The 25,493-nt window shown below is 45.4% G+C and overlaps 1 protein-coding gene across 11 annotated transcripts in view; it reads right to left on the reverse strand.

The window, feature by feature from the left end:
- The window catches only part of TTC7B (tetratricopeptide repeat domain 7B), a 239,125-nt gene that overhangs the window by 197,440 nt on the left and 16,192 nt on the right, over nucleotides 1-25,493 (reverse strand). For 10 of the 11 annotated variants that reach the window (XM_074327043.2, XM_074327049.2, XM_074327048.2 and 7 more), the window contains exons 2-3: nucleotides 18,812-18,966; nucleotides 16,730-16,898 (exon numbers count right to left, since the gene is read on the reverse strand). In XM_074327043.2, coding sequence (XP_074183144.2) covers nucleotides 16,730-16,898; nucleotides 18,812-18,966 — 324 coding nt within the window. Of the gene's footprint in view, nucleotides 1-16,729; nucleotides 16,899-18,811; nucleotides 18,967-25,493 lie in introns of those variants that run through there. The other variant, XM_019744959.3, reaches the window with a different exon arrangement.

Raw genomic sequence — 25,493 nt, forward strand, 5'->3', positions numbered from 1 at the left:
AACCTTCAGAAGAACGAGGGAGGACTTACTGTCATCTCCATGTTAGAGATGAGGGAACTGGCGTACTAAGCTGTTAAGTGACTCACCCAAGATTACACAACTCGTAGGTGGCAGAGCTAGGACTCCAGCCAGACTCTCTGACTCCCAAGTTCTCGCTCTTAGCCTTTATACTCTCTCGTATCTCTGACGTGTCTCTTTATATGTAAAGCATGCTATGTAGTGGCTAAGAATGTGGGCTCGAGCCAGGTCCCCGGTCCCTAATCCACAGCACACTCTCTATATAAAATGTTATGTGCTTCGAACAGTACCTGGCATGTAGGAAGGACTCAGAAAACAGTAACTATCACTGTTCTTCACATCGCTCTTTAGAGAACAGTAGACTGGAAGGCCTCCAAGTGGGAGCATTTTATTCATTTGTCATATTATTTATATATATATAACAGTTTTATTGACATAGTGTGCATATAACACAAAATTCACCTGCTTAAAGTGTACAATTTAGTGAATATCTTCACGTAGCTGTGGAACCATCACCACTAGCTAATTCCAGAACATGTTCATTACCCCAATAAGAAACTCCATACCCATTAGCAGTTACTCCCATCCCACTCTCCCCCCAGATGCTGGAAACCACCACTCCACTTTCTGTCTCTATGGATTTGCCTATTCTGGTTATTTCATATAAATGTAATCAAACAATATGCAACCTTTTGTATCTGGCTTTTTTCACTTAGTATAATGTTTTCAAGATTCACACCTATTATAGTAAGTATTAGAACTTCATTACTTTTGTAAAAAATTGAGGTGAAATTCATATAACATAAAATTTAACCATTTTAAAGTGAATAATTCAGTGGCATTTAGTACACTCATAAAACAAAGTTGGATAATTCAGTTCATGAACTCATCCTAGAAAAAGTGCTACACACCTCATTGCTGAATATCACTATGGTCACCTTTGAATTACTCACCTTGGGAATCTATGCACCAATGTCAGTGCCTAGTCCACCCTTCAAAGCAATTTTGGAATTCTTTTTCTGGAATGGCCATCAGAGCTGTCATCATATTACCTTTGATGTCCTGAATATCATCAAAATATCTTCCTTTCAATATTTCCTTTATCTTTGGGTAAAGAAAGAAGTCATTGGGGGCCAAATCAGTTGAATAGGGAGGGTGTTCCAATACAGTTATTTGTTTACTGGCTAAAAACTCCCTCACAGACAGTGCTGTGTGAGCTGGTACATTGTTGTGATGCAAAAGCCATGAATTGTTGGCGAAAAGTTCAGGTCATTAGCATTTTCACGTAGCCTTGTCAGCACTTCCAAATAGTAAACTTGGTTAACTGTTTGTCCAGTGGTACAATTCATAATGAATAATCCCTCTGATATCAAAAAAGGTTAGAAACATCAGTGCAGCTAGTTCACAGACTTAACTGTAAGACCTCATATTGTACAATCTCTATCTGAATCTAGTTCCAAACACTCCATTCCTTTTTATTGCTGAATAATATTCCATTGTAAGGATGTAATACATTCTATTTATCCATTTATCAGTTGATAATCATTTGGATTGTTGAAACTTTTTGGACATTATGAAGAATGTTGCTATGAATACCCATGTACTGGTTGTTGTATGGACATATACTATGAGGTGTGATTGAAAAGTACAGTGAATGCTGCTGTCGAGTGCCATCCAACGGAAAGGCAGGGATCTTCAATACAGGAAGCAGCACATAGACCCTTAGTAACAGTGTGTGACAAGTTTCAACTTGTTCAGTGCAGTCAGTCGGGTGTGAGCTACGGTTGAGAGAAAGTGTGTTTTAAAGTGTGCCATAAATCATGAATCACGAACAACACGTTAACATGAAATGGGCAAACAGTTTCATCCTTCATCATGACAACGCTCCATGTCACACATCACTTCTGGTACGGTAATTTCTGTCAAATAAATACATTACGGTGTGTCCTCATCCACCTTATTCACCAGATCTGGCACTGTGTGATTTCCGACTCTTCCCAAAGTAAAAAAGACCATGAAAGGAAAACATTTTGAATCAATTCAGGACATCAAGGCAGCCACGACAGCACAACTAAAGATATTCATGAAAGAGGACTTCCATAACTGCTTCAGAAAGTGGCAAGAACGATGGGATAAGTCTGTTCAAAGTGAGGGGGAATATTTTGAGGGGGATTAATGGCAATGTGTCTTTTACTCTAACAAACTTTAAACATTCACTGTACCTTTTGATCACACCTCATCTATATACCTAGAATGGAAGGTCATGTGATAATCCTATGTTTTGTTACTTTTAATCTTTGTGCTAAAAATCACACCTATTGTGTAACTGCCAAACTGCTGGGTAAAATATTAAGGAGTGAAAATACGTGGGCTTTTGCGTAGACAGACCTGGATTTAAACCCTTGCTTCTCCACTTGCTGGCTCTGTGACTCTGAGCAGCTACTTAGCACCGTGGAGCTTCTGTTACTTCATCAAGCAAATGAGAATAACAGCACTTGCTCCGAATGATTACTAAAAGGCTGAGCTCAGTGCCTGGCATACAACTAGTACAGTGGTACCTCGGTTTTCGAATGTCTCCGTTGACGAACGTTTCGGTTTACAAACACCGTAAATTTTATGGAACTATGGTATCATTAGATAGTAAAATTCATGCTAAATTTGCAGTTTTAGGGGTTGATTTTAAAGGTCTGAAACGGATTAATCCATTTTACATCACTTTCTATGGGGAAACCGTGCCTCAGTTTTCGAACATTTCAGAACTCGAATGGTCTTCCAGAATGGATTACGTTAAAAAACCGAGGTACCACTGTATGCACTTGATAAATAGTAACTACTGTTATTAATAAGCACCTTTCCTGGGGGCAATAACAATCCTCCTTAATTTTTTTTAGGGGTACCTGAAAAATACAGAAAAGCATGGAGAAAATAACAATCACCCAAATTCCTACCACTTTGAATTAAGCACAGTCAGCATTGCAGCACAGACCCTCAACCTTAATTATACATAATGCCATGTAAACTTTGGTCTTGGTTCTAGTTCGTTTCCCAAAATAGAGTAGACTCATCACCTAAAGGGATCCCTGCAATGTGAAGTGCAGCCGCTGGATGCCTCAACTATCGCAAGGAATGAGAACTGCCAGTGAAAAGATGTGCCTATCCTTTCTTCATTCAACAAATTCTCACTGAGCACCGTCTGTGTGCAGTGCTCTGCCGAGGGCTGGGCTTCACAGAGCGGGACATGGTCTTCTCCTTCAAGAAGCTCCACCTCTACTGGCATGGAGCAGAAAGACATTTTCAAAACGATGTAAAAAGTACATGACTAAGAGGGACACAGTATCACAGAAGAAATGAAAACAAGCACCTCAGTAGACCTTCACCAAAGACTTCAATCCACAAGCCTTCTTTGGACTCTCTGAGTCTTTGCTTGCTTCCAAAAAGAGAACCAATGAGGAGTCTATTAACACAATCAATATTAAATATGAATATGGGTCAGTGGCAATAAAAGAGCTCTTACTCTTCTTACACCATCTAAATATAAACAGGAAGCTTTGACTAGCAACCTGAGATGAGTGGCTACATGCATTACAGCATCTAGCTTCCCACCATTTGCAGACTTGATAAATCTAGCTGGGAAGAGATCAGAGTCGAGATAAACAGCTAGCACAAGGCTTACACAGCAGATCTCCAGCAGGCCGAGGGCTTCACAGCTCCCTCACTCTCAATGCCCCTACTCCTATATTTCCTGGGGTTTGCACATGGCAAAAGCACTTAGCAAGGCCTCCCCTGGTCCCACCTATACCACCCCACCCCCTCCACTCATGGACTTTTCTATAAAACCTTTTTCACTACACCTGAAGGAATCTCAAGACTTTAAAAAAAAAAAAGAAAAGCAGCTTCTCAAGGAAAAATACTGGATCCCCTATCTTTCCTCCTCTTCTCATTCTGCAGAGGAGGAAATTCAAGCTCAGAGAGGGTTGGTGATTTGCCCAAGGTCACATGGGGATATTGGCAGAGAAAACCCTCAGCCCTGATCCAATGAGCTAACTAACCACAGCAGGTCCAAGCAACTGGGACACAGCCCCCAACAGACTGAAGAATTTTTCTGCCAGGGAGGAAGCATTGCCAGTGGTTACTTGTCTGTCCTGCTCCAGGAAACCTAGAAGCTCATGGCCATTAGCGAATATTCAATTCATAAAGGTCAGGATTAGATTTTGTCACTTCAAGACTTGAACATTCATCTACCAAGAAATACGCCACGAAAATCTTCCTTGGGCCTCTACAGTCCTTATTACTAGGGATTTTTCGATCTCTGAAAAAAAAAGGACCATCAACTCTTGCTAAACCTTTGCTATCAGAACACATAGTATAGTATCCTTGTGCATCCTGTCTCTTTACAAGTGATAAGTGCACTGCATGTTTTAATGTACTGAACGGCTGTCTCCCGTGGGAGTCTCTGCAAACGTCTCAAAGAACAATAAACACGCACATCAGCAGAGATTCAGCTCTAGGCCTAATTAAGAGCCAGCCAGGCCTGCGTGTAAACGCCTACGGAAGGCACAGCTTTCTAGAAACTGCCCAGGACTCCCTTAGGAGGCTCACTGATCCAAGGTTAATAAAGACTGCTGGCAAGTTCGCCCTTCTTCTCCGATCCCTGACCTCCAGTGGAATCTCTGAATGATCCAAATTTCCGGACCTGCAAGGCGCGAGTCCGCCCGGAGGAGGCGGGCACCCTAGACAGGCGGGAGCCGGCGGGCGGGATGCCGGGTCCCGGGGCAGTTCTGCGCATGCGTGAGCGCTCCTGTAAGGATGCAGCTCCTGCGACCCCTGGTGGAAGCGGCCAGCACTCCAGGGACGACCTCGGAGGGCTGCTAAGTCATGATTCCCAATTGGTGTGGCCCCAGACAGAGCTGTTGCTTCTTCTGCGGAATTCAGGTTTTTGAACGTGCCCAGAGTAAACTGTTTAAATGACAAGGCTGAGTGCTGCGTATGTCGTTCAGGAAGAAGATTTCCAAGACTCCTTCGACGTCCACACTGGTTTTGGGAGCCACTCAACACAAACCAGGGCACCTCGCAGCACCCCAAGGTCAACTTAGCCTCTTTCAGTCTGACTGCTGCAGTCTCTGTACCTGGGAGTTCCTACAAACATGACACGCCAGCCTCAATCTACGAAACAAGCACCTGACCGCAAATGAGAAAAAGACCCCGGGCTGAAACAGGGGATCCACTCTTCACTCCTCTTAAGTGGGGAGCCTACTCGTTTCCCTCTCACAGGGTTGGTGTGACAGTTAAGGGCGTTAAGGGGCAAGTGCTTAGAGGGCAGGAGGGACTTTTTTTTAATGCTGTAGTTACTACTAATAATTTACCACTATTATATTGTTCCAGAATCTGGTACAATAGTAGGAGTTCAACAAACCTCTGAGCTCTCCCTGCCTTGCGAGGCTGCGGTGTGCCCTGCAGGGCAGCTGCAGACCTCTGCCTGGTTCACGGGGCAAGGTACTGTGCAGGGAGACCCAGCCCATCACAGCTTCCTGCTCTTCTGCACCAGTCCCAATGTGACGTGGACAGCCGGGAGAGCCAACTCTCACACCCTCCTTCTTCATAGAACAATCTGTGCTCTGCTCCCACCCCCAGAGAGCTCTGAGCTTTCCAAATATGGATACTTTTCTCAGGAACATTTGGGGGAAGAAAATGAACACCAGACATGGTTTGGAAATGATGGAAGCCAAATGATAGGTGGTGGCAGAATGAGCACTGGACTAGGAGTCACGAATCCTGGCTTTGAAATACTAAATGGGAGTCTGGACTAGGTGATCTTTTATAACCTGCCATCTTTGTATGAGTCTAGGCCCCAAGGAGAGCCTAGAAGGACCCAAATCCTATGAGTGAAAAACACAGCTGCTAGCACACGATGTAAGGGGGAAAACAACGTTAAGGAGTCACCGGCTATCAAAGAAAATGAGCCATGGCAATGGACTCTTCAGAGCCAAACAACATGAAAGACCACAAATTGGGATGATCCAACCTGAAGCTGAGTGTGGGTAGAAGAGGAGTTAGAAACAAGATTATTTGTTTTATATCAGTCCCCAAACGAAATCTATTTTCATCTAAAAGGGAGAGGATTCAGAATACACTGAAAACACTGTAGTTTTGCTTAAGCACTTCGTATGTCACCCAGATACAGTTTATCTTCAACAGTGTGCCCCTGGATGCCGGGGACACGTGATTAAGGAATCATCCATCACAAGCACGCCTGTGCAGCAGCCACTGTCCTGCTGCAAACGCAGGGGTACAAAGCAAGCAGCTGAAATGTGACACAGCCCCACAGTCCAACTCAGAGCACCCACATATTTGCTGATTTAATTGTACAATCTAGTTTGAGAGAGGCAAGTGGCAGATGTGAAATAATTCAACAAAAACTGAATGTCAAATGGATGGTGCAAACTATAAGAAGAGGTGGACCAGAAGGAGAGATTGATGTAGACAGCGGAGCTGGGACGGTTGTCACCGAGGTGTCACGAGGGTGGAGGACTCCTGAGTTAGAGGGAAGAGACAAGCAGAGGTGAGGAATGGGCCTGGTAGGGGCAAGGGTAGGTGAGCGGGCAGGCTGGCAGCCTGGAGCAGTGTGGGTGGCACTGAGCAGGACATGGCCTCCAAAACCTAGAAGAATGCACAGCCACGCCAACAAGTGCTGCAGTTAGCGGGAGGACCCATCAGGAACCTGAACTTCAACAATAAGGAAAAAGATGATTTGGGGAGCGAGGGGAAGGGTCTATGCGTGATTACCTCAGTGTGGTTTTCCCGCGGTGCATTAAACCTCAGACGGACTTGGCCTGACAAACAGGCCACTGTCTACTTACTACTGCCTTCACCACATCTCACCTTCAACCTACTTAAGAATGTAAATCGACCACAAATGTACAAATGCTCGCATGCTTTAAGCTCTATCAACTGCAGGGGAAAGCTCGGTGTCATCTGCGTCCTCCTCCCCTTCATTTCCCCAGAACCCTGGCAGGCACCTTGCCTACAGGTAGAGGTCCCCCATTACATGCCGGCACCTCGCTGGGCGCCAGGCTCAGCCTTTGCACCCCTCACTCTCTGTGGTCCTCTGAGTGAGCTTCAGCCACTCTTGGGCTGTAACCAACTCTATAAACAGACAATTCCTGAATCCTGACCAACAACAAACCAATAGCCTAGAGACCCTTATCTAAGCAGCAGCCCCAGAACTGGGATAGGTCCCTGCACACGCCCCCTTGTGGTCAAGAGGTGTCATCACGTTCAACTCCAAAGAAAATTGGCTCCTCCTCCTGCACTCCTTACCTGGCTTAACTACATACATCATTACCTGCCTAGTGAGCTAAGCTAAAAATCTCACAGTCATCTTGATTCCTCCTCAACCACCTTCCCACACCAACTCCATAACACACAAACTGTTTCCATGGCCTACGGCAACCCAAGGTTTTGCAAAATCTGTCAGGATCCAGCTGGGATAAATCACGCTAGGTCTTTCAAATAAAGGAGAATTTAACTTAGGTGATTGTTTACATAAGGGATAAAACAGATGAGAAGCCAAAGAGAATGGTGTGGCAGCCCAGAATTCGGCAACAGCAGGAGGCCACTAACATGCCTGGGGCTGGAAAGGACAGAGGGAGGAGGTGGGGTTACAAGAGCCCTGAAGCTGCGAAGCTAGAAGCTGCAATTAATGGGTGGGAGACAGAATCCGGGAGAAGCTCCCCAGTGGGAGCCAAAACCACAGAGGGAGGGTTTGTCTGGCCAATGGTGGAGCAACTGAAGAGACACAATTGCTGTCAAAGATGTTGCCTGAGGCAGAGAAAGAGAAATAGCCTGGCTTCTCTCTCCTCTTGCTCTCTTATTTCCTGCCACTGTTTCCTGTTGGCCAAACCCAGGCAGAAACTTACTGATGTGGGCACCTCAGAAACAGGCTGCAGAAGTCAGGACCCCTGACATGTAGAACAACAGAGGGGAAGGGCCAAAGCCAACTCACCCCTCCAACCAGTCTCCTTCCCCATAATCTTTAATTCCTTCTAGTCTATTCTCCACTAGAAGAAAGATCTTTCTTGCTCGTAAACTTAATTAAGCCCTTCTTCCAACTTAAAACCTGGCAGTGGCTGGAAGTTCCCTGGCAGGAAAAAAATAGGACTCATCTACCAGGCTGACTTTGTGGATCAATTGGAAATACAGGAGATGCTGCTTCCTTGACTGTACTGAGTTCATAACATGATTGAGCTGCTACTCAAGGTATTATGGTAGAAGAGACTATTCCACCCTAAACCTGGTAACTAGCTAAAGATCATGCCTTTCTGACCAGGATTGTTTGCCATGATCGAGAGGCTCAGGACTCCAGAGAAAAGATGACAGTAGAAGAAAGTGGAGAACAAATAAAGGCTATTTTTGTTTTTAGTAAAGGCTATTAAAATCTATTAAAGCAATAAACTAATAAGAGATTGCATTAGTAAACAAAAAACTTCCAATAAAGAAAAGCCCAGGCTTCGATGACTTACTGGTGAATTCTACCAAATGTTTAAAGAAGAATTAACACCAATCCTTCAGCAACTCTTCCAAAAAGTAGACAAGGAAGGAGCATGTCACAAGTCACTCTATGACACCAGTATTACCTTGATACCCAAGCCAGACAAAGACATCACAAGAAAATTACGCCAATATCCACTACGAATACAGATGTAAAAATCCTCAACAAAATATTAGTGTACCAGACCCATATAAAAAGGATTATGTATCATGACCAAGGGGGATTTATCCCAGGAATGCAAGGCTGGTTTAACATATGAAAATCAATCAATGTAATACACCATATTAGAAAAATGAAGCACAAAAATGACATTAGTATCTCAATAGAAAAAGCACTTGACAAAATCTAACACCCTTTCATGATAAAAGCACTCAACAAACTAGAAATAAAGAACTCCAACCTGATAACAGCCATTTATGAAAAATCCACAGCTAACATCATGCTTACTGATGGAAGACTGAAAGCTTTCCCCCTAAGACAAAGATCTCTGCTGTGGTCACTTCTATTCTATTAGGTTGGTGCAAAAGTAATTGTGGTTTAAAAGGTTAAAAATAATTGCAAAAACCACAATTACTTTTGCACCAACCCAATACATTGTACTGCAGGTTCTAGCCAATGCAATTGGGCAACAAAAAGAAAGAAAAGGCATCCAGTTTGGAAAGGGAAGAATAAAACTATCCTATTTATAGATGACATGATCTTGTATATAGAAAACCCTAAAGAATCCACACAAAAAATTATTGGAGCTAATAGAGTTCAGCACAGTTAATTGAATAAAAGATGGATATACAAAAATCAGTTTTATTTTCTATACACTAGCAAAGAACAATTTAAAAATAAAATTAAGAAAGCAATCTCATTATGATAGCATCAAAAATAATACTTTGGAATAAATTTAACCAAAGGAATGTAAGACTTGTACACTGAAAATATTTTTGAAAAAATTAAAGAAGACATCCCATGGACATGGGTTAGAGAGGACCTAATATTGTCAAGATGGCAATACTTTCCGAATTGATGTACAGATTCAACATAAACCTTGTCAAATTTCCAGCAAGCTTTTTTTTTTTTTGGGGGGGGTGCTTAACTGGCCATTTGGTCTTAAAATTTATGTGGAAATGTAAGGAACCCACAAAAGCCAAAACCATCATTTAAATAAAGAACAAATTTGGAGGACTCACACTTCCCAATCTCAAGATTTATTACAAAGCTACAGTAATAAATACCATGTGGTATTAGCATAAGAATAGGCATATAGAAAACGCAATAGAATTGAGAGTCCAGAAATAAACCCCTACATTCAAGTTCAGTTGACTTCAACAAGACAATTCAATGGGGTAAAAAAAATAGTCTTTCCAACAAATGGTGCTGTAAGAAATGGATATCCACATGCAAAAGAATGAAGCTGGACCCCTACCTTACACTATATCCAAAAATTAACTCAAAGTGGATCATAGATCTAAATGTAAGAGTTAAAATTATAAAACTCTTAAAAGAAAACAAAGAAGTAAATCTTTAAGATTTACTTTGTGATTTACATAGAAGGTAAATCTTTGCCTTCATTAGGCAATGGTTTCTTAGCTACAACACCAAAAGCACAAAAGAAAAAATAGATAAAATGGACTTAATCAAAATTTAAAACGTTTGTGTTTAAAGGACACCATCAAGAAAGTAAAAAGACAACCCACAGAATGGGAGAAAATATTTTAAAAACATATATCTGTAAAGAGATTTGTATCTAGAATATATAAAGAACCATTACAACTCAATAATAAAAACACAAATTACCCAATTAAAAAATGGGCACAAGATCTGAATAGATATTTCTCCAAAGACATACAAATAGCCAATAAGCACATAAAAATTGTTCAACACCATTATTCATTAGGGAAACACAAATAAAAAGCACAATGACAGGCCACTTCACACATACTAGAATGGCTGTAATCCAACGGACAGATAATAAAGTGATGGCAAGGATGTGGAAACATTGGAACCATCAACCATCAGAGTAGTGCAGTCCTTTAGAAAACAGTTTGTTGTTCCTTAAAAAGTTAAACACAGAGTTATCACGTGACCCAGTAATTCCACTCCTAAGTACATACCCAAGAGAAATGAAAACATATATCTGTCCAAATTTTGTACATAGATGTCCACAGCAGCACTACTGACAATAGACCAGAAGTGGAAACACCCCCATGCCCACCAACTGATGCATGGGTTCACAAAATGCACAGAATGTGGTCTAATCCATTCAATAGAACCTTATTCAGACACAAAAAGGGATGCTACAAGCTGCAACCTGTGAAAACATGCTAAGTTTAGAAAGACGACACACCCAAAACATCACGTATCATAGGATTCCATTTATACAACATGTCTAGAAGGGGCAGTCGTAGAGACAGAAAGTAGATTAGTGGTTGACTAGGGCTGGGGGGCATGAATCAGGTAATGGGAAATGACTGTTAACGGGTACAGGGTTCTTTCTGGGGTGATGAAAACACTCTAGTATCGATGGTGGTGATGACTGCACAACTCTGAATATACCAAAAACCACTCAATTGTACACTGTAAAATGTATTTTATGGTATGTGACTATCTCAACAGTTTTTAAAAAGCTATATAGCGTATTTGCAATATGAAAAACTGAAACAACACACGTTCCATGGTTTAACTGGTTCAGAAATACCCATAAGGCACATGACTGTGCAGTCATTAAAAACTGTTTTCAAAAATGCTTAATGACATGGAACAATAAGTGTACATACACATATATACACATCGTGAAAAAAGTAGGATATAAAATAGTATATAGGGAATAATCCTAGCTATGTATAAAATATTATGTAAGTATATGCTTATACATTTATACCTGTTATATATATTTAAAGATATGTGTATCTTTAAAAGTGGTTCACTAGCTTGAGTGGCAGTATGGTGACTGATTTTATTTTCTGCTTTGTATTTTTCGTTATTTTCCAAACATCTTATACTCAACAAACACCTGAAGAATAATGTTCCCTTTCAGGCCAAATGGATTCTATTCAGTGTTGGCCAGAACAAGAGGCGACAGGAAAGCACACAGGGGCAGCGTTCTGCAGGGCAGTCTGGAGAGACTTCTCTTTCCACCCAGAAGCTCCACTTCCGGTAACCCCTCCTAGGGAATCATTGAGAAGAAGCGTAAAGCCCAGGCTGGGAGCATGTTCATCACAGCTTTATGCAGAACAGTGAAAAGCTGAAAACAACCTACATGTCTAAAAATAGAGGCTTTTTAGTGCAATATATTATGTTAGATTGGTGCAAAAGTAATTGCGGTTTTTGCAATTATTTTTTACCTTTTAAACCGCAATTACTTTTGCGCCAACCTAATAGCTTATGGTACAATGAAATGCTGTACAGCTGCTGAAACGTTGCACAATTGTATTTTTTGTCACAGAAAGTGTTTATGATCTGTAGTGAAGTGGAAAAAGCAGGTCGCAAAGCAGTATATGTGGTGTAATCTCATTTTTATTAAAAACAAATTCAGACATATGATGAGTATAGAGAAATACACTAAAATGACTAAAATGTTAACAGAGGTTCCTGACGGCTATGTTCCTGAGTGACTTCTCACCAATGGACTGTCGGCAGAACTGATGTGTGTTACTTCCACTCACCCTAGGCATCTCTCCTTCCCCTTTTCCGAGCTGCAACATTCCAGCAGCCCTGCTTCAGTCACACAGATGTGTACTGTGCCTTCGCAGATGGGGAGCACAGTAACCTCAGAGAACACAGCTGGCCCCCGCCTTGACCAGCTGGACCATCCCAGGACTGTGACAGGCCTTCACTCGTATTGGAGCCAATGCATTTTGGTCCCTTTAGGACAACAGGGTACATACCACGGCATTTATAAAGGCCATCTCTAGGAAGGCAAGCTACTTCCAGCTCCCACTGCCCCAGCTGTAGTAAATCTAAGTCCCAAATGTCCAGTAGATCTAAGTTCCCAAATAGACAGCAGCCACGTGTCCACTGTTTCCAAGCCTCCCTATTTGGAAAAGGAACATCTGTGGCTACTCAAAATGTCCTGGAGATTTCACTTGATATCTCAATCTGTATCCCACAGCAACAATCTCTACTCACTTGATTAACCCAATACTTCCAGAAGCTGAAGAGTTTCTCCATTTCTTCTATTCCCATTCTCTGTTAGGTTTAAGAGATAGGAGGAAGGCATTGGGGGGCGGGGGGCGGTAGGGAGAGCAGTTGTGTTGAGATCCACTTAGGAGCTCCCTGATAACAGAAATGAACGGAAACGCACATCCTTTGGGAAAGATCCATGTCGGGTGCGTTATGGTGTGACGTCAGCATGCTCTTACAGGTGTTCCCCAGAATTGGCAGGAATGACTAACCCATCAAAGTATGCTCAGTATGTTATCTATAGGCAAAGAAAACCCATCTCACCATGACGGGTAGGAGCAAAGGTGCCCAGAACCACCCGGATTACATGAGGGTCGTCTCAGTAAAAAGCCAAGGGAACTTTCGTCAATTTCATTCAATAATCGAGTACCAATTATGTGCCAACACTGTGCTAAGTTCTGAGGTTGTCAAACAGACAAAACAGCGTTCTTCCTTTCGAGGAACTCACCAATTAGCAGGGTGTCTGATAATCGTACAACTAATTCTAAGATGACTTTCACGGAATCCTAATGTACTGCGCTATGACAGTACTGGACATGATTGACTCTGAATGGGTGAGTCCCGGGTTTCAGAGAAGATAGGACATGTGAGCTTGAAGGACAGACTTATAGGAAGAAACCTGGGCAAGGGCAAGAGGTTAAGGAGGAGGAACAAGGGGCGTGGGGATGAGAAGAGGGGAATGGGCACAAATCTAGGATGTTCTCTAATGGCCTGAATGTTTTCTAGCTGAGGAAACCTTACCTGACCCCAAGCGAGTTCCTATCCACGTGCCAGTAGGGCAGTGTGGTTAAGAACATGGGCTCTGGAGTTGAACACTCTTCAGACTGAGTCTCCCTTTGCCACTCAGTAGGCGAGCATGAGCTCGGGAACCAGTCTCTGAGGTCGGGGCCTGGATCTACCACTTCCCAGCACCCTGGGCAGCTTATTTAACCTCTCTGTGCCTCAGTGTTCTCATCTGTAAAATGGGAATAATAATAGTGCCTACCTCACAGGGTGGTTGTGAAAACTGGCTGAGACACCCAAATAAAGGGCCCAGCACCTGGCACATAGTAGGCACTGATATCCTTCCTAGTCTCATTTCCTTTGTCTGTAAATTAGGGATTTGGAAGATTAAAGACGCAGTAAATCCCTAACATGGTGTCAGCCCATAGGAGCGTCTCAGTAATGACGTTGCCAATAAACCATGGTTTATTCTGATTCCCAATAAACCATGGCTAACATAACCTGGCCGGGGGAATAGCTCCCGGCCACGGCTGGAAGAATTAGATGTGGGAGTTGGTCGAAAGCCCTGGTCAAGTCAGACCTCAGGTGACTAAGGAATAGTTTAGGGAATGTATGAAAGTGGGCAGGTCAATTCCACCACCTACAGCAGCATGCAGGTGGCGTGGGGAGGGGCGTGGGCTGGGTGCACGCCCATCCACGGGGCAGGTGTGCTCAGCTCTAGCCTGGCCTGACCCTGGAGGAATGAGGGACAGCTCTCGCCTTCTTTCCCAAGAAGACAGAAAGCCACGTTTTTAACTGTTCCCAATGTGGAAATGTTAGTATAACAACTAATTCAAAAGTGTTAGAAACATTGAGCCGACACATTGCCTCGGGTGCCGGCAGGCCAGTGGTACACAGCTTCTAATTGCAGAGTACTCTGTACACTAACATGCATCCAATCCTTGTCAGCAATCTCCCCTTAAAAATTCTCAAAGATCTTGAAGAAAGAACAGCCAAGAATATTCCTACGTAGAGCTAGGCCAAGAGCCTCTTGAACTCAGAGAGCTGGCCTTTCTTTGGGCATCTCCATGAATTAGAGGGGCAATGCCCTCTGTTGTTGAGTCACTTCTAGTGGTCCCCCCACCAAACACTTATCTTTTAAGCTAACATTTACATCAGGCTCACTATGCGCCACATATGTTTTAAGCATTTTACATATACTGTCTCAGGGAATCTTCACAACCCAATGAGAGCTCGGTGGATGGGGGAAATTAGGTACAGAGAAGTTAAGAGGAGGGAGTTGGACCAAGGCAGATAGCTCAGCACTGCTGCTCACAACCATCACACCACGCTGCCTCTCCCCTGGCCTCCTGGGCTGCAGGCCACCTGCTCTAGGCAAAAGTGACCCTTCTCTCTCCCTGTACATGTGTGACTCTGCATGTGCCTAGAAGTCAGCAACTAGCCAGAGCCAGGTCTCCCAGGAGCCAGCTAGTGTGTCCCAAGAGCCCGAGTGGTTTAGTCCCATAACTGGGGGCCCACTGCTAACCACAAATCCCCCCAGGGCCTGACTCAGGGACCAAATCTCCTGTCTTCTTTGCCTACTTTGCATGAGAGCCACAAGACTAAGCGGGCAGTGCCATCTCTAGACAGTCTGCTACCACCAGGATTTATCAGAGCCAATACTAAGACCTGAGCTCTTGGTGCTAACTAAGCAGGTCCTAGAGCCATCCCCTGTCCCCAGCTAGCAAACCAATTCCTGGCTACAATCCACCAGGCTCCGGTCAATCAGGGACTGGAAACTGCCAGAAAAAGCTTTGCTCTCTTTGCAGAATATCGTTCCTGGCCTGAAATCAATCTCTCTCTCTCTCTCTCTCTCTCTCTCTCTCTCTCTCTCTCTCTCTCTCTCTCTCTCTCACACACACACACACACACACACACACACACCCCACAAGCCGAAGGCACATGAGGTAGTTGAGTGAGCACCAGAGAGAAGAGGGCAGTTATGTGGCACAGATCCCAGCACACCCCATGATTCAGACAGATGCAGACACAGGACAGGTGTTCTCAAGACCCCCTGAGACAGCCTCAAAGGACTGTGCCCATTAAACTGCTGGCATGGCTATCAGGAGTGACAGGATCTTTTCCCAGCCCACAGGGATGTTTAGAAGATTAATTAGAAGAACCTGGCAGTAGTTGAGTTTCCCCAGGGAACTGGATGACTATGTCACCCCCATCACAAACTCTTACGTGTGCCTTGGGCTGGGTTTCTGTCCACCACTGCATAGGACAGCACAAGTGGCCAGCTTCCTGCTTTTCTGGAGGGTCAACCCACCCAGGACCTTGGCCACAGTCAGTCACAATCCATGGTTTGAACAGTCAGTGGCAGGAGGGAGAGAAGCTGCTTCAGATGGTCCCCTTCTTACCATAACCTTTCGAAGTCCAATTCAAAGTACTCCTCCTCCTCCAGGAAGCCTTCCTGGCCCTGTTGCCCTGCAGTGACCTCCATTGCCTCTGAAGAGCTGTTACCCACACCCTGTTTTTACCATTCGCTGCCTTGTTTGGGACTGGCATTTTAAAATATCATTTAGTAAGCATTTAGTATGTGTCAGGTATTGTGTAAGTGCTTTACAAACATTATTTGACTTAATCCTCACAACTCTAGGAAGTGGATATAATTATACCCATTTCATAGATGAGGAAGTGGCAACTTGGAAAGGTCAAATAATGTGTGTGTCCTGCCTCTGTCATTTCTCTTTCCATGGGACTGCATACTCTCACATTAGAGTAAAACGCCTTCATAGTGATCGGGTGACACCCTTCCTTCTATGCCCTGAGCCCCTAGGCACATCAACACTGGATGACTGACTGTTAACACTGACTTCCACATGTAGCGACCACTTAGCCTTAATTAACCCAGAGGTGCCATTAATGAGTAAAACTGTGGGCAGCCGTGTGGGCAACTGGTCATATGATAAGAAACCCTGTACGTGTTGTGCAGCATCTTAACGACCGAGAGAAGTCCCTGCTTAAATTGCATATTAGTTATCAGGAAACTACTGATTTTCCTTCATCTCCTTCAGTGGCCACTGAAGAACTGAGGCTGAGGCAACCATGTGTTGCTGGGCTTATAATTACCCCATGGGAGAGGGGAGGGCCGAGCGGTGGCCTTGAAGGGAGGGGTGGGAATTAATCAACCAGGGCACAGGGGTCACAGGGCTGGTCCCAGGGAGGCTCTGCTGGCTCCAAGGCGCAGCCCCCCAAGCTCACGGAGCGCCGCGCACGCCTCACCTTTGGTGGCGAAGGCTTCTGCGATCATGCGCAGCCGGTATGGAGGGACGGCCGTCAGCGCCAAGTCATCCAGGCCCACCCGGGCGTAGGTGTTGAGAGCTTCTCTGTAATCTCCTTCCACGTAATTCAGCTTGGCCATGATCAGATTGGATTCTTGAAGGAATTCTGACTAGAAGGAAGAGGAGGGAAAAAACATTTTCCTATGATATTATGGGCGCTGCTCCCTGGGGCTCAGCCAAGGGCGCTCTCCAAACAGAAGTGTGCGCACAAGCGTTCACAGCGGCCGTGCTGTTCGCAGCGGCCAAGACGTGGAAACAACCCAAACACCCACCAACTGAAGAATGGACAGGCAAAATGGGGTCTAGTCACACAGTGGAGTATTTCTCAGCATGGTAAGGAAGGAAGCACTGATACACGCTGAAACGTGGATGAACCTCAGAAACGGTATAGCAAGTCAGAAAGCCAGGCACGAAAGGCGACACATTGTATGCTCCCATTTATATGAAATGGCCAGAAGGGTCAAATCTACAGAGGCAGGAAGTAGATTAGCACCTGCCTAGTGCTGGGAGGGTGGGAATGGGAGAAGTCTGCTAATGGTTACAGGTTTATTTGGAGGGTGATGGAAAATGTTCTAAAATTGAGGGAAAGGTTGCACAACTCTGTAAGTATCTTAAAAACCATTGAATTGTACACTTGAAATGGGTGGGTTATATGACATGTGTAATATATTTCAATAAAGCTGTTGCAAAACAAAACAAAAACCCTTAGGCTGCTGGGCTGGGCTGGGGCAAAAAACTGGAAGGAATGCTTTATGAACAAAACATATGAGCACCTCTCTCAAAAAAGGAAGTTTCCACAGGCGTCCTAGTGTGTCCTGCCCACTGCATTGGGAGTGTAACCCAAATAACCCAAGGAGAGAGGCTTTCCAAATTGGTGCAAAAATCAGCACTTGCTTTCTTTCCCCGGGGAAACTTTTCTCGTTGAGCCATTCCAGCTCGTTAAGGTTACTTACCCTGGGTCCCCTCCCCAGAGGATGCAAGCTCCAGAAGGCCTCTGATGGGCTCTCCTTCCTGTCCAATCAGGAGAGGCTGGCTTCCCCAGGCCACAGCCACAAGCCTCATGCTCCTCACTTCCCTGGCCCCCACTCATAGCAGAGAAAGAAGAGGCCACCCAGCCATCTATATAAGGAAATGTTTATCACCCTCTCCTAGGCCTTCTCCTTGGAACTCAAGCTATACAAGGCTAGATTGTTCAGCTTATGGAAGCGTGTATTCTGTAATCTATCGCTGTGACAGGGCAGAGAACACACAGGTAACCAGCCAGAGCATGGCGAAGCAGCCGTGCCAGCCAAGGTAGCCCACTTCTGGGCACTTCTTGAAAAGAAGCCAGGACAATAGGCAGCCGGAGAGGATGGTGTTGGAGGTGGGGGAGGGGGTGGGGAATGCAGGGCAAGTGAAGGTGAGATGAAAGGGGAATCAAAAGAAGCAAGAAAGGAAAGACGGGAGAGGGACAGGGAAAGCTGGGTGTAAATAGAGAACAGGGTAGATGAACATAGGCGCAGTACTTAAGGTCTCCTGAGCCCTAAGGATCAGGGTCATTGTCAGGCAGAGGAAAGTTCCCCCCACACCAAAGCACCAGGCCTGCGGTCACCAGTATGAAACCCCACACAGCTCTAGGCCACAGCAGCCAGGGATACTCATGGACCACATATTTCAGGCAGGAAATTGTGCAGTAAGTGGCACTCCTGATTAACTTCTCTCTTTCCTATAGTGGAACAGGGTCAGGTTGAGCTCTGGGCCACAGGTAACAGCTTATTAGTGCCCTTTTTCAGGATAATGTGTCATTAAAGGCTCTCATCAGACTCTGTTGGGCTGAAGCCCCCACAAGGTGGTCAGCCGGCCTAGGGGTTGACAGGCCAATAGCACAGGGAGCTGGCCTGCTTCCAAGAAGACAAGCCATGGCAGCACAGACATGCTCTGAACATTGCCCAGGTCTGTGGGGATCACCCCCAACCACACAGCTCAGAGGAGGTGGAGCCAGCATCCCCCCTCTTTCCCTCCTCATCCCAGAAGCCCACAGTACCTTGAGGTTCCCTCGGTCCAGGGTAGCGGTCAGATGCTTGCGGACCTCAGTCAGCTGGGGCCTGGGACCTCGGGGACTGGCCCCCTGTCGCAGGGGCTGCTCTTTCAGGTACTGCTCCAGCTTCGACTCCCCGAGGAGGAGTTCCGCCATGTCATCTGCAAAGAACAAAGGGAGAAGCTATACGGGCCGAAGAATGGTCAGTGTGCTGGAAACAACCCCCCCCCCCAGAACCCCAGAACCACCCCGCCCTGGCTCCACGACCCAGCAAGGCCCTTATGGAACTTCATAACCTCAGAAGGGGTGCGAGTAGGCACCGTCTTATAGTGAACTCCATTCATTCGTAAAGAATGTTCCAGGAGCATGTACTCAAACAGCTGGTGGCTCAAGCATTCAGTCATTCCTTTGTCTTACAGTTAATGAATCTAGAAAGATGGATACGTATCAACATGAAGAAAGCTCCAGTTTGATAGAAGAAACACAAAGTTGTCTTATGATTTATTTAGTACGATCTTTACAAAACACACACAAAGCCTGATGGCTAGGTCTCTCCAAGAGTGACGCAGTGAAACCTCCCAGCTCTGCCATGTTCTATGGCCTCCTCCATGGATACGAGCTGGTAGAACGTCTTGTACAGTCCGATTGTTAAAATGAGTTTGTGTCAAAATGACCTGAATGCATGCAGTCTGTTTTTGACTAAAAGTCAGACCATGCAGACACTGGTATCTGGGAACGTCTGTGTGAAGGCTTTATTCCTAAGAGTACAATATCTATAGTTATAACTTTGTTAATATCTGTGTTGGCTCGTCAATAGAATAAAAACTCAGTCCAGCAGCAGCTCTTATGAATACACACATCCAGACTATTCTGAATAAACCCCAACAATTCATACACCAGCCTGAGCAAGGTCTATTTCTTCTGTGATAGGACAGAACATAATTACACTAAAATATAAGAGCAGCTTTAGAAGGTCTGGAAGGATAGACCTCAAACTCACGATAGTAGTTACCACTGGGGTCCAGGGGAAAGAATCTTAACTGGGGTTAGTTGCCAAAATAGACTTTAGCTTTATCTTTAACATTCTGGCCCTAAAAAGAACAGATATGTCTATTATTTGTGCAATCTAAAATTAACTGAGATTCTGAGAGGTAGGTCCACTGAAGACTGAGAGATGCAACAAGAGCCTTTGCAAGTCCTCCGGTGAGTGACCCAAAGCTGCCGAATCTATGGTTCTCAGCAGTGCCATTGTCTGTGTACTGGGAAGCTAAAAATCACCTTTTAGAGATGAGACCCATGGTCCTGGGAGGAGTAGAGCAACACAACAGGGCTGAGTGAAGTTACTGAACTCAAGAATTCTTTAGTTGTCCAAGAAAAAAAAGCACATCGCCTACAAGAGGAGGAGAACATCAGGCAGGGCCCATAGCAGTGTCCGCAACCAGAAGACAATGAAGCAATGTCTGCAGAGGGCACAAGGACGCAAAGTATAACCAAGTGGACTGGACCCAGCGAAACACCAGTCAGGTATGAAGGCAGGAGACAGCAGCCTTCCAGAAGGATGAGCTCGCCTTGAGAATGAAATCCAGCTGATAAAGAAATCCAGGGCTCAGGGATGAAGGGAGGACGTGCAGGCAAGGCCTGATGGTGAGCGTCGGGGCGTTTACACAGAGGACACTCAGTGCTTACAAGAATTACAGTTACAAACACAATCTGACTGTTATAAACCAATATAGTGCAAACAATAATATATCAAAAATTGGGAGGGGCTTCAGAGGGCCATGCCCTCATCTTTGAAAACATTGTGTGGTTAAAGAAAAAAAAAAAAAACAGAACAAAACATGACATCAGTATTTTTTTCCCCCTTCTTCCGCCTCCCCTTCCCTCCCCCCGCCCCACTCCGATTCAAGCCGTTGTTTTCTCAGTCTAGTGACATCAGTATTTTAAAAACTTCACTGGATTCTTACGAAGTGATGCCACACGGTGAAGTGCTTATTTGGAGCTCAACAATCTCTTCAGATTCCCCTTAGTTTCTTTTTTTCCCATGAATACTTATTAATACCTATTTTTTAAATAGAGTGCTACTGTCCAATAGAAATATATTCAAGCCACATATGCTATTTTTAAAATTTTAGTAGCTATAATAAAAAAAAATAAATGAGGGAAATGAATTTTAATAATGTATTTTATTTAACTCAATATAGCCACAGTGTTATCAGTTTTACAAGTAATTCATTTTTTTTAAATTTTTATTGGGGAAGGGGAACAGGACTTTATTAGGCAACAGTGTGTACTTCCAGGACTTTTTTCCAAGTCAAGTTGTCATTTCAGTCTTAGTTGTGGAGGGCGCAGCTCAGCTTCAAGTTGTTGTCCTTTCAGTCTTAGTTGTGGAGGGCGCAGCTCAGCTCCAGGTCCAGTTGCTATTGCTAGTTGCAGGGGGCGCAGCCCACCATCCCTTGTGGGACTTGAGGAATTAACAGGCAACCTTGTGGTTGAGAGCCCACTGGCCCATGTGGGAATCGAACCAGCAGCCTTCGGAGTTAGGAGCACGGAGCTCTAACCACCTGAGCCACGGAGCCGGCCCTAATATGTTTTAATTATCAAGATATTTTACATTCTTTTTTCATACTCATTTTCCAAATGCAGTGTGTATTTTACACTCATAGCACATCTCAATTCAAACCTGCCACATTTCAACTCATCAGCAGCGATGCACGGCTAGTGGCCATCGCACCGGACAAGAGAACGACCACTGTTCATAAAAGTATGTCAACTTAGCCTTGTATCTGTCTACATCCCGAGATACCTAGAATGATTACCATTAAACGACAGGAACTTCTGAATGATAGGATTCAGGACAATTTTCAAATTCTCGTCTTTGCAGTTTGAATAATTTTTATTAAGAAGAATCATTTTATATTGCTATTAGAGAAAATTGTAACTTCTTTTAAAACCGGAATTATGTAGTGGTTACTTCTGAGTGGACTACTATCAGTAGATGCTGGATTTCTCTTCTGTGTATTTTAAATTTCCAAAAAAGAAAAGAGAATACAATGAATTCAGGGTCCTAGGTTTAAATATCAGCTTGGCACTCTGTGACTTTGGCCCTATGATGTCATCTCAGTGTTGGGGTGGGGTGGCAATTCTAAGAAAGCCCCTCTGTACGTCTGAGCTAAATATTCCTCTCTCCCCATTATTCTACAAGTATTCCCCTATATTCTGCTCACCGCCCTGCTGCAGCCGCCTCTGACCTTCACCTGAGCACGGCTGCCCTGAGCAGACTCCCAGGCCAGTGGGACAGGGCACATCACTTACCCACTTAAAGTATCAACTCCTCCATTTATACAATGGGAACGATACTGCGAACATAGCAGGACTGGGGACTAGAGCTAATGGTTTGGGGGGTGGGGGGTGGAACACGGTGGCCTGGAGGGACCACACCTTTCAACTGAGCCTTAAAGGATGAGTCGGATCTGGACTGGCAAACAGGACAGGGAAGGGCAAACCAGGCTGAGGGAACAGCATAGCATAAGAAAGGTGCAAAGGAAAGGAAAGAACACTGATCCAAGCGTCTGGAGAGTAGGGTGTGGGTGAGTGAGACGACAAGAACGGAGACTCGAGCTGGGAGCAGAACGTGGGGACTTAACGGTGCTCCCTGCCCCCATTTCCCTCCTCAGCCCGGTCCCCACAGGATGATGTGCAAATCCCTCAGCTCCAGGTCAAGGTCCCAGCCAAGTTCTCCGCATGCACCAGCCCGGTTGCCTCCTCACGTGTTTGCAGTGCTTTGGAACACTGACAACACCGCCCGCCATCACTTGGTAAACATCTACTGGTCGTTCAAGCACCGCTCATCGGCCCCAGCTCAAGCCGCCCTCAGTTGCCACAGGAGCCGCAAGCTCCCTCACCTGGTGTTTACATATCCGTCTGCCCCTTCCAGACAGTCCAGAGCGGCATGAAGATGAATCTGTGTGTGTTTATTTCTGAGTCCCACGGCTGAACACAAAGTCTGGCACGGTGCTCAATAAATGGTGAATGATTTCCATCACAGGCCGAGGCATTTGGACTGCATCCTCCAGGGTTAGACTGGTCCTGTCTGTGGCAGAATCTGCCAGTGGTTCCTAAATATTCCTTCTCCCCTCCTTCCTTCAGTATTAGAATCCCCACATTTTATCAGCGCACATAGCTGCCCAGGTAAAAACTGTACTTTCAGGCTCCCTGGGCGCTATGGTACATGCTGCCTGTGGCTAAGTCACGGCTGCTGGGATGGGAGCAGAAGTGCTACAGGCAGCTTCTGGGCTGTGACCTTCGAGGGAATGAGCTCGCCTTCCAGGTCCTCCTCACCCTACCCCATTAGCTGGAACGTGACTGTTCTGATGGAAAATGCGGCATCCGTCCTGGACCACGAGATGGAAACCATCTGCTGAGGATGGCAAAGCAGACGACATAACGATCTTTGGTCTCCATCACCCAGGAGCCACCACCAAGCCCTGGACTGCTGCTCATGATCAATTATTACATGAGAGGGAAACATGAACTTCTCCCTGTTCTTGCTTAAGTCACTGTTACTCTAACCTTTGTTACAATCGCCAAACTGGTACCCTAACTAAGCTCCCAAACACGAAATAGGCTTTAAGTGGAGAACCACTGAGAACAATTTACCGACACCCATCTCCCCTTCACTAGCTTCTAAACAGATTCTGCAGAACCCAACCGGGGGATCTGACAGAACCCCCGGACTCTTCGCCTCACCTGTTTCGTTGGTTTTACATCCCAGGCTTGCAAACAAAGGGCTGCACAGTGAAAGAGGAGTGTAAAACCACTACCGTTGTACCATGTGGGAATCTATATCCGTCCAGTTAACGGATGTCATGACACTCGGGAAACGTCCCAGTCTTGCTGCCAAGGTGTGGAGCGAGCCAGCTCTATTGGAACAACCGGGAGGGCCCTGGGGAAGGTTCAGGTGAAAGGAAGAGGCTTTCCTCAAATTCAGAGACACAGCCCCTTCCCTCATACAGGTCTGGTCCTTCAGGACCGTTCAGCATGACACGGGCTCTAATGAAGATGTACCGTCCTCAATGGGTGGAGGAGGAGACAAAACTATCACCAAGAATGTGACAGACATATGTCTGCAAGGCAGAAAATGTGGGGAAAGGCATTCCAGGCAGAAGGAACAGAACATGCAAAGGCATGGTACAGCCTAGTTGTTCGGGGAACTCCAAGTAGTTTGTTAGAGAGGAACCATGAAGGGCGGGGAGAGGGAGACAGGAATGATTGTGGGAGTTTCCCGCCAGGTAGGCAAGGATCAACTCCTCAGTTCTGGAAGGAGCTGCACACTCTGAGCAATGAGCTTACCATCTAATTTGAATTTTAACATGGTGGCTACAAAATCATTTTTGAAATTTCCAGGCTCCGATAACTCATCCAAGCAAATAACGTTTTCTTTTCTCCCCATCAAAAATGGTGACTTCCCTGCCACTCACTCTGCTAACCAGGAGGGCAAAGATCTTACCCACAAAGAGCTCATGCCAGAGACACTATGCAGAGGCTGCAAGGCTCAGGCCTAACGGCGAGGGAGGCTCGGCCGCCTGAGCAGCACTCCACAGGTGCTGGCTGCACTTGCCAGGGACCTTGCAGGTTCCCGGTGCGAAATCCACCAGCAACAAAAGAAAGACGGCACCTGACCAGCTGTTACTGCTCAACGGTGCTTCCTGTTACATGCTAGGACAGGGAGACACTGGGGAAAAAGCACCTCGCAGCATACAAGGAAATTAATTCCAGAGGGATTAAAGGATTAAATATAAAATAAAAGAGGATCAAAATATTAAAAATAGACTTTCGCTTCCAGCCAAGACAGACCGAATTCACCCTCCCATCAGAAACCACAAAAACATGACAGAATATATGAAGAAAACAGTTTTCAAGACATCGGACATCAGGCAACCGAGGACGACCCCTGAGAACTGGGTTACAAACGAGGTCTGCCCTACGCCTGCCTTGGTTTCCAGCAGCAACAGGGAGCAACAGGGAATGGGGAACACTTACGTCAGAGTTCTGCCTCCAGGAAGACTTAAATCTCAGTAACACCCCCCCCCCCCCCCCCCCCGCTGGCCTGCTCACACTCACCAGGCACAGAGTAGAGCACAGCTGGGCATTCCAGGGCTGCAGGTAGAGCAATGGCCCTGCAAAGTGGGGCCAGGATGTACTTTCCAGAACAGAGGGTCCCAGCAGCACAATGTGGAGGAAAGAGCCCTGGCCTCAGGCAGCCCTGGGTTTGAATCCCAGCCCCTTTGCTTACTAGCTGTGTGGCACTGGGCAAGTTACTTAACCTCTCTGAACCTCAGTTTCCTCACCCAGCTACCATGAAGATTAGAGATAATATCTGTAATGCATAGAGTACAAAGCAGGTGCTGAATAAAGGTTCGTTACTATTACTGTCATTTTCATTCATTTAGGACTTACTATTTCACAGAATGTTATGTTGGATCTAGTGGGGCCAGGAAGCTGTAGGGGACACAATCCCTGTGCTCGAGGCTGCAGTCCCCTGGGGGATAGGAATGCTGTGCCACAGCCATGACTCAACAAGCCACTCTGAGCTCTTAGGAAATGCCACGCGGTGTTCTAAGCACATTCCTTCATCCCATTAGTCCTCCGAACACCAGGACGGTGATACTGTTATGCTCTCCATCGCACA

This window comes from Rhinolophus sinicus, chromosome 3 (genome assembly GCF_057876585.1).
Source record: "Rhinolophus sinicus isolate RSI-liver-muscle chromosome 3, RSI-T2T, whole genome shotgun sequence".
Taxonomy (NCBI): Eukaryota; Metazoa; Chordata; class Mammalia; order Chiroptera; family Rhinolophidae; genus Rhinolophus; species Rhinolophus sinicus.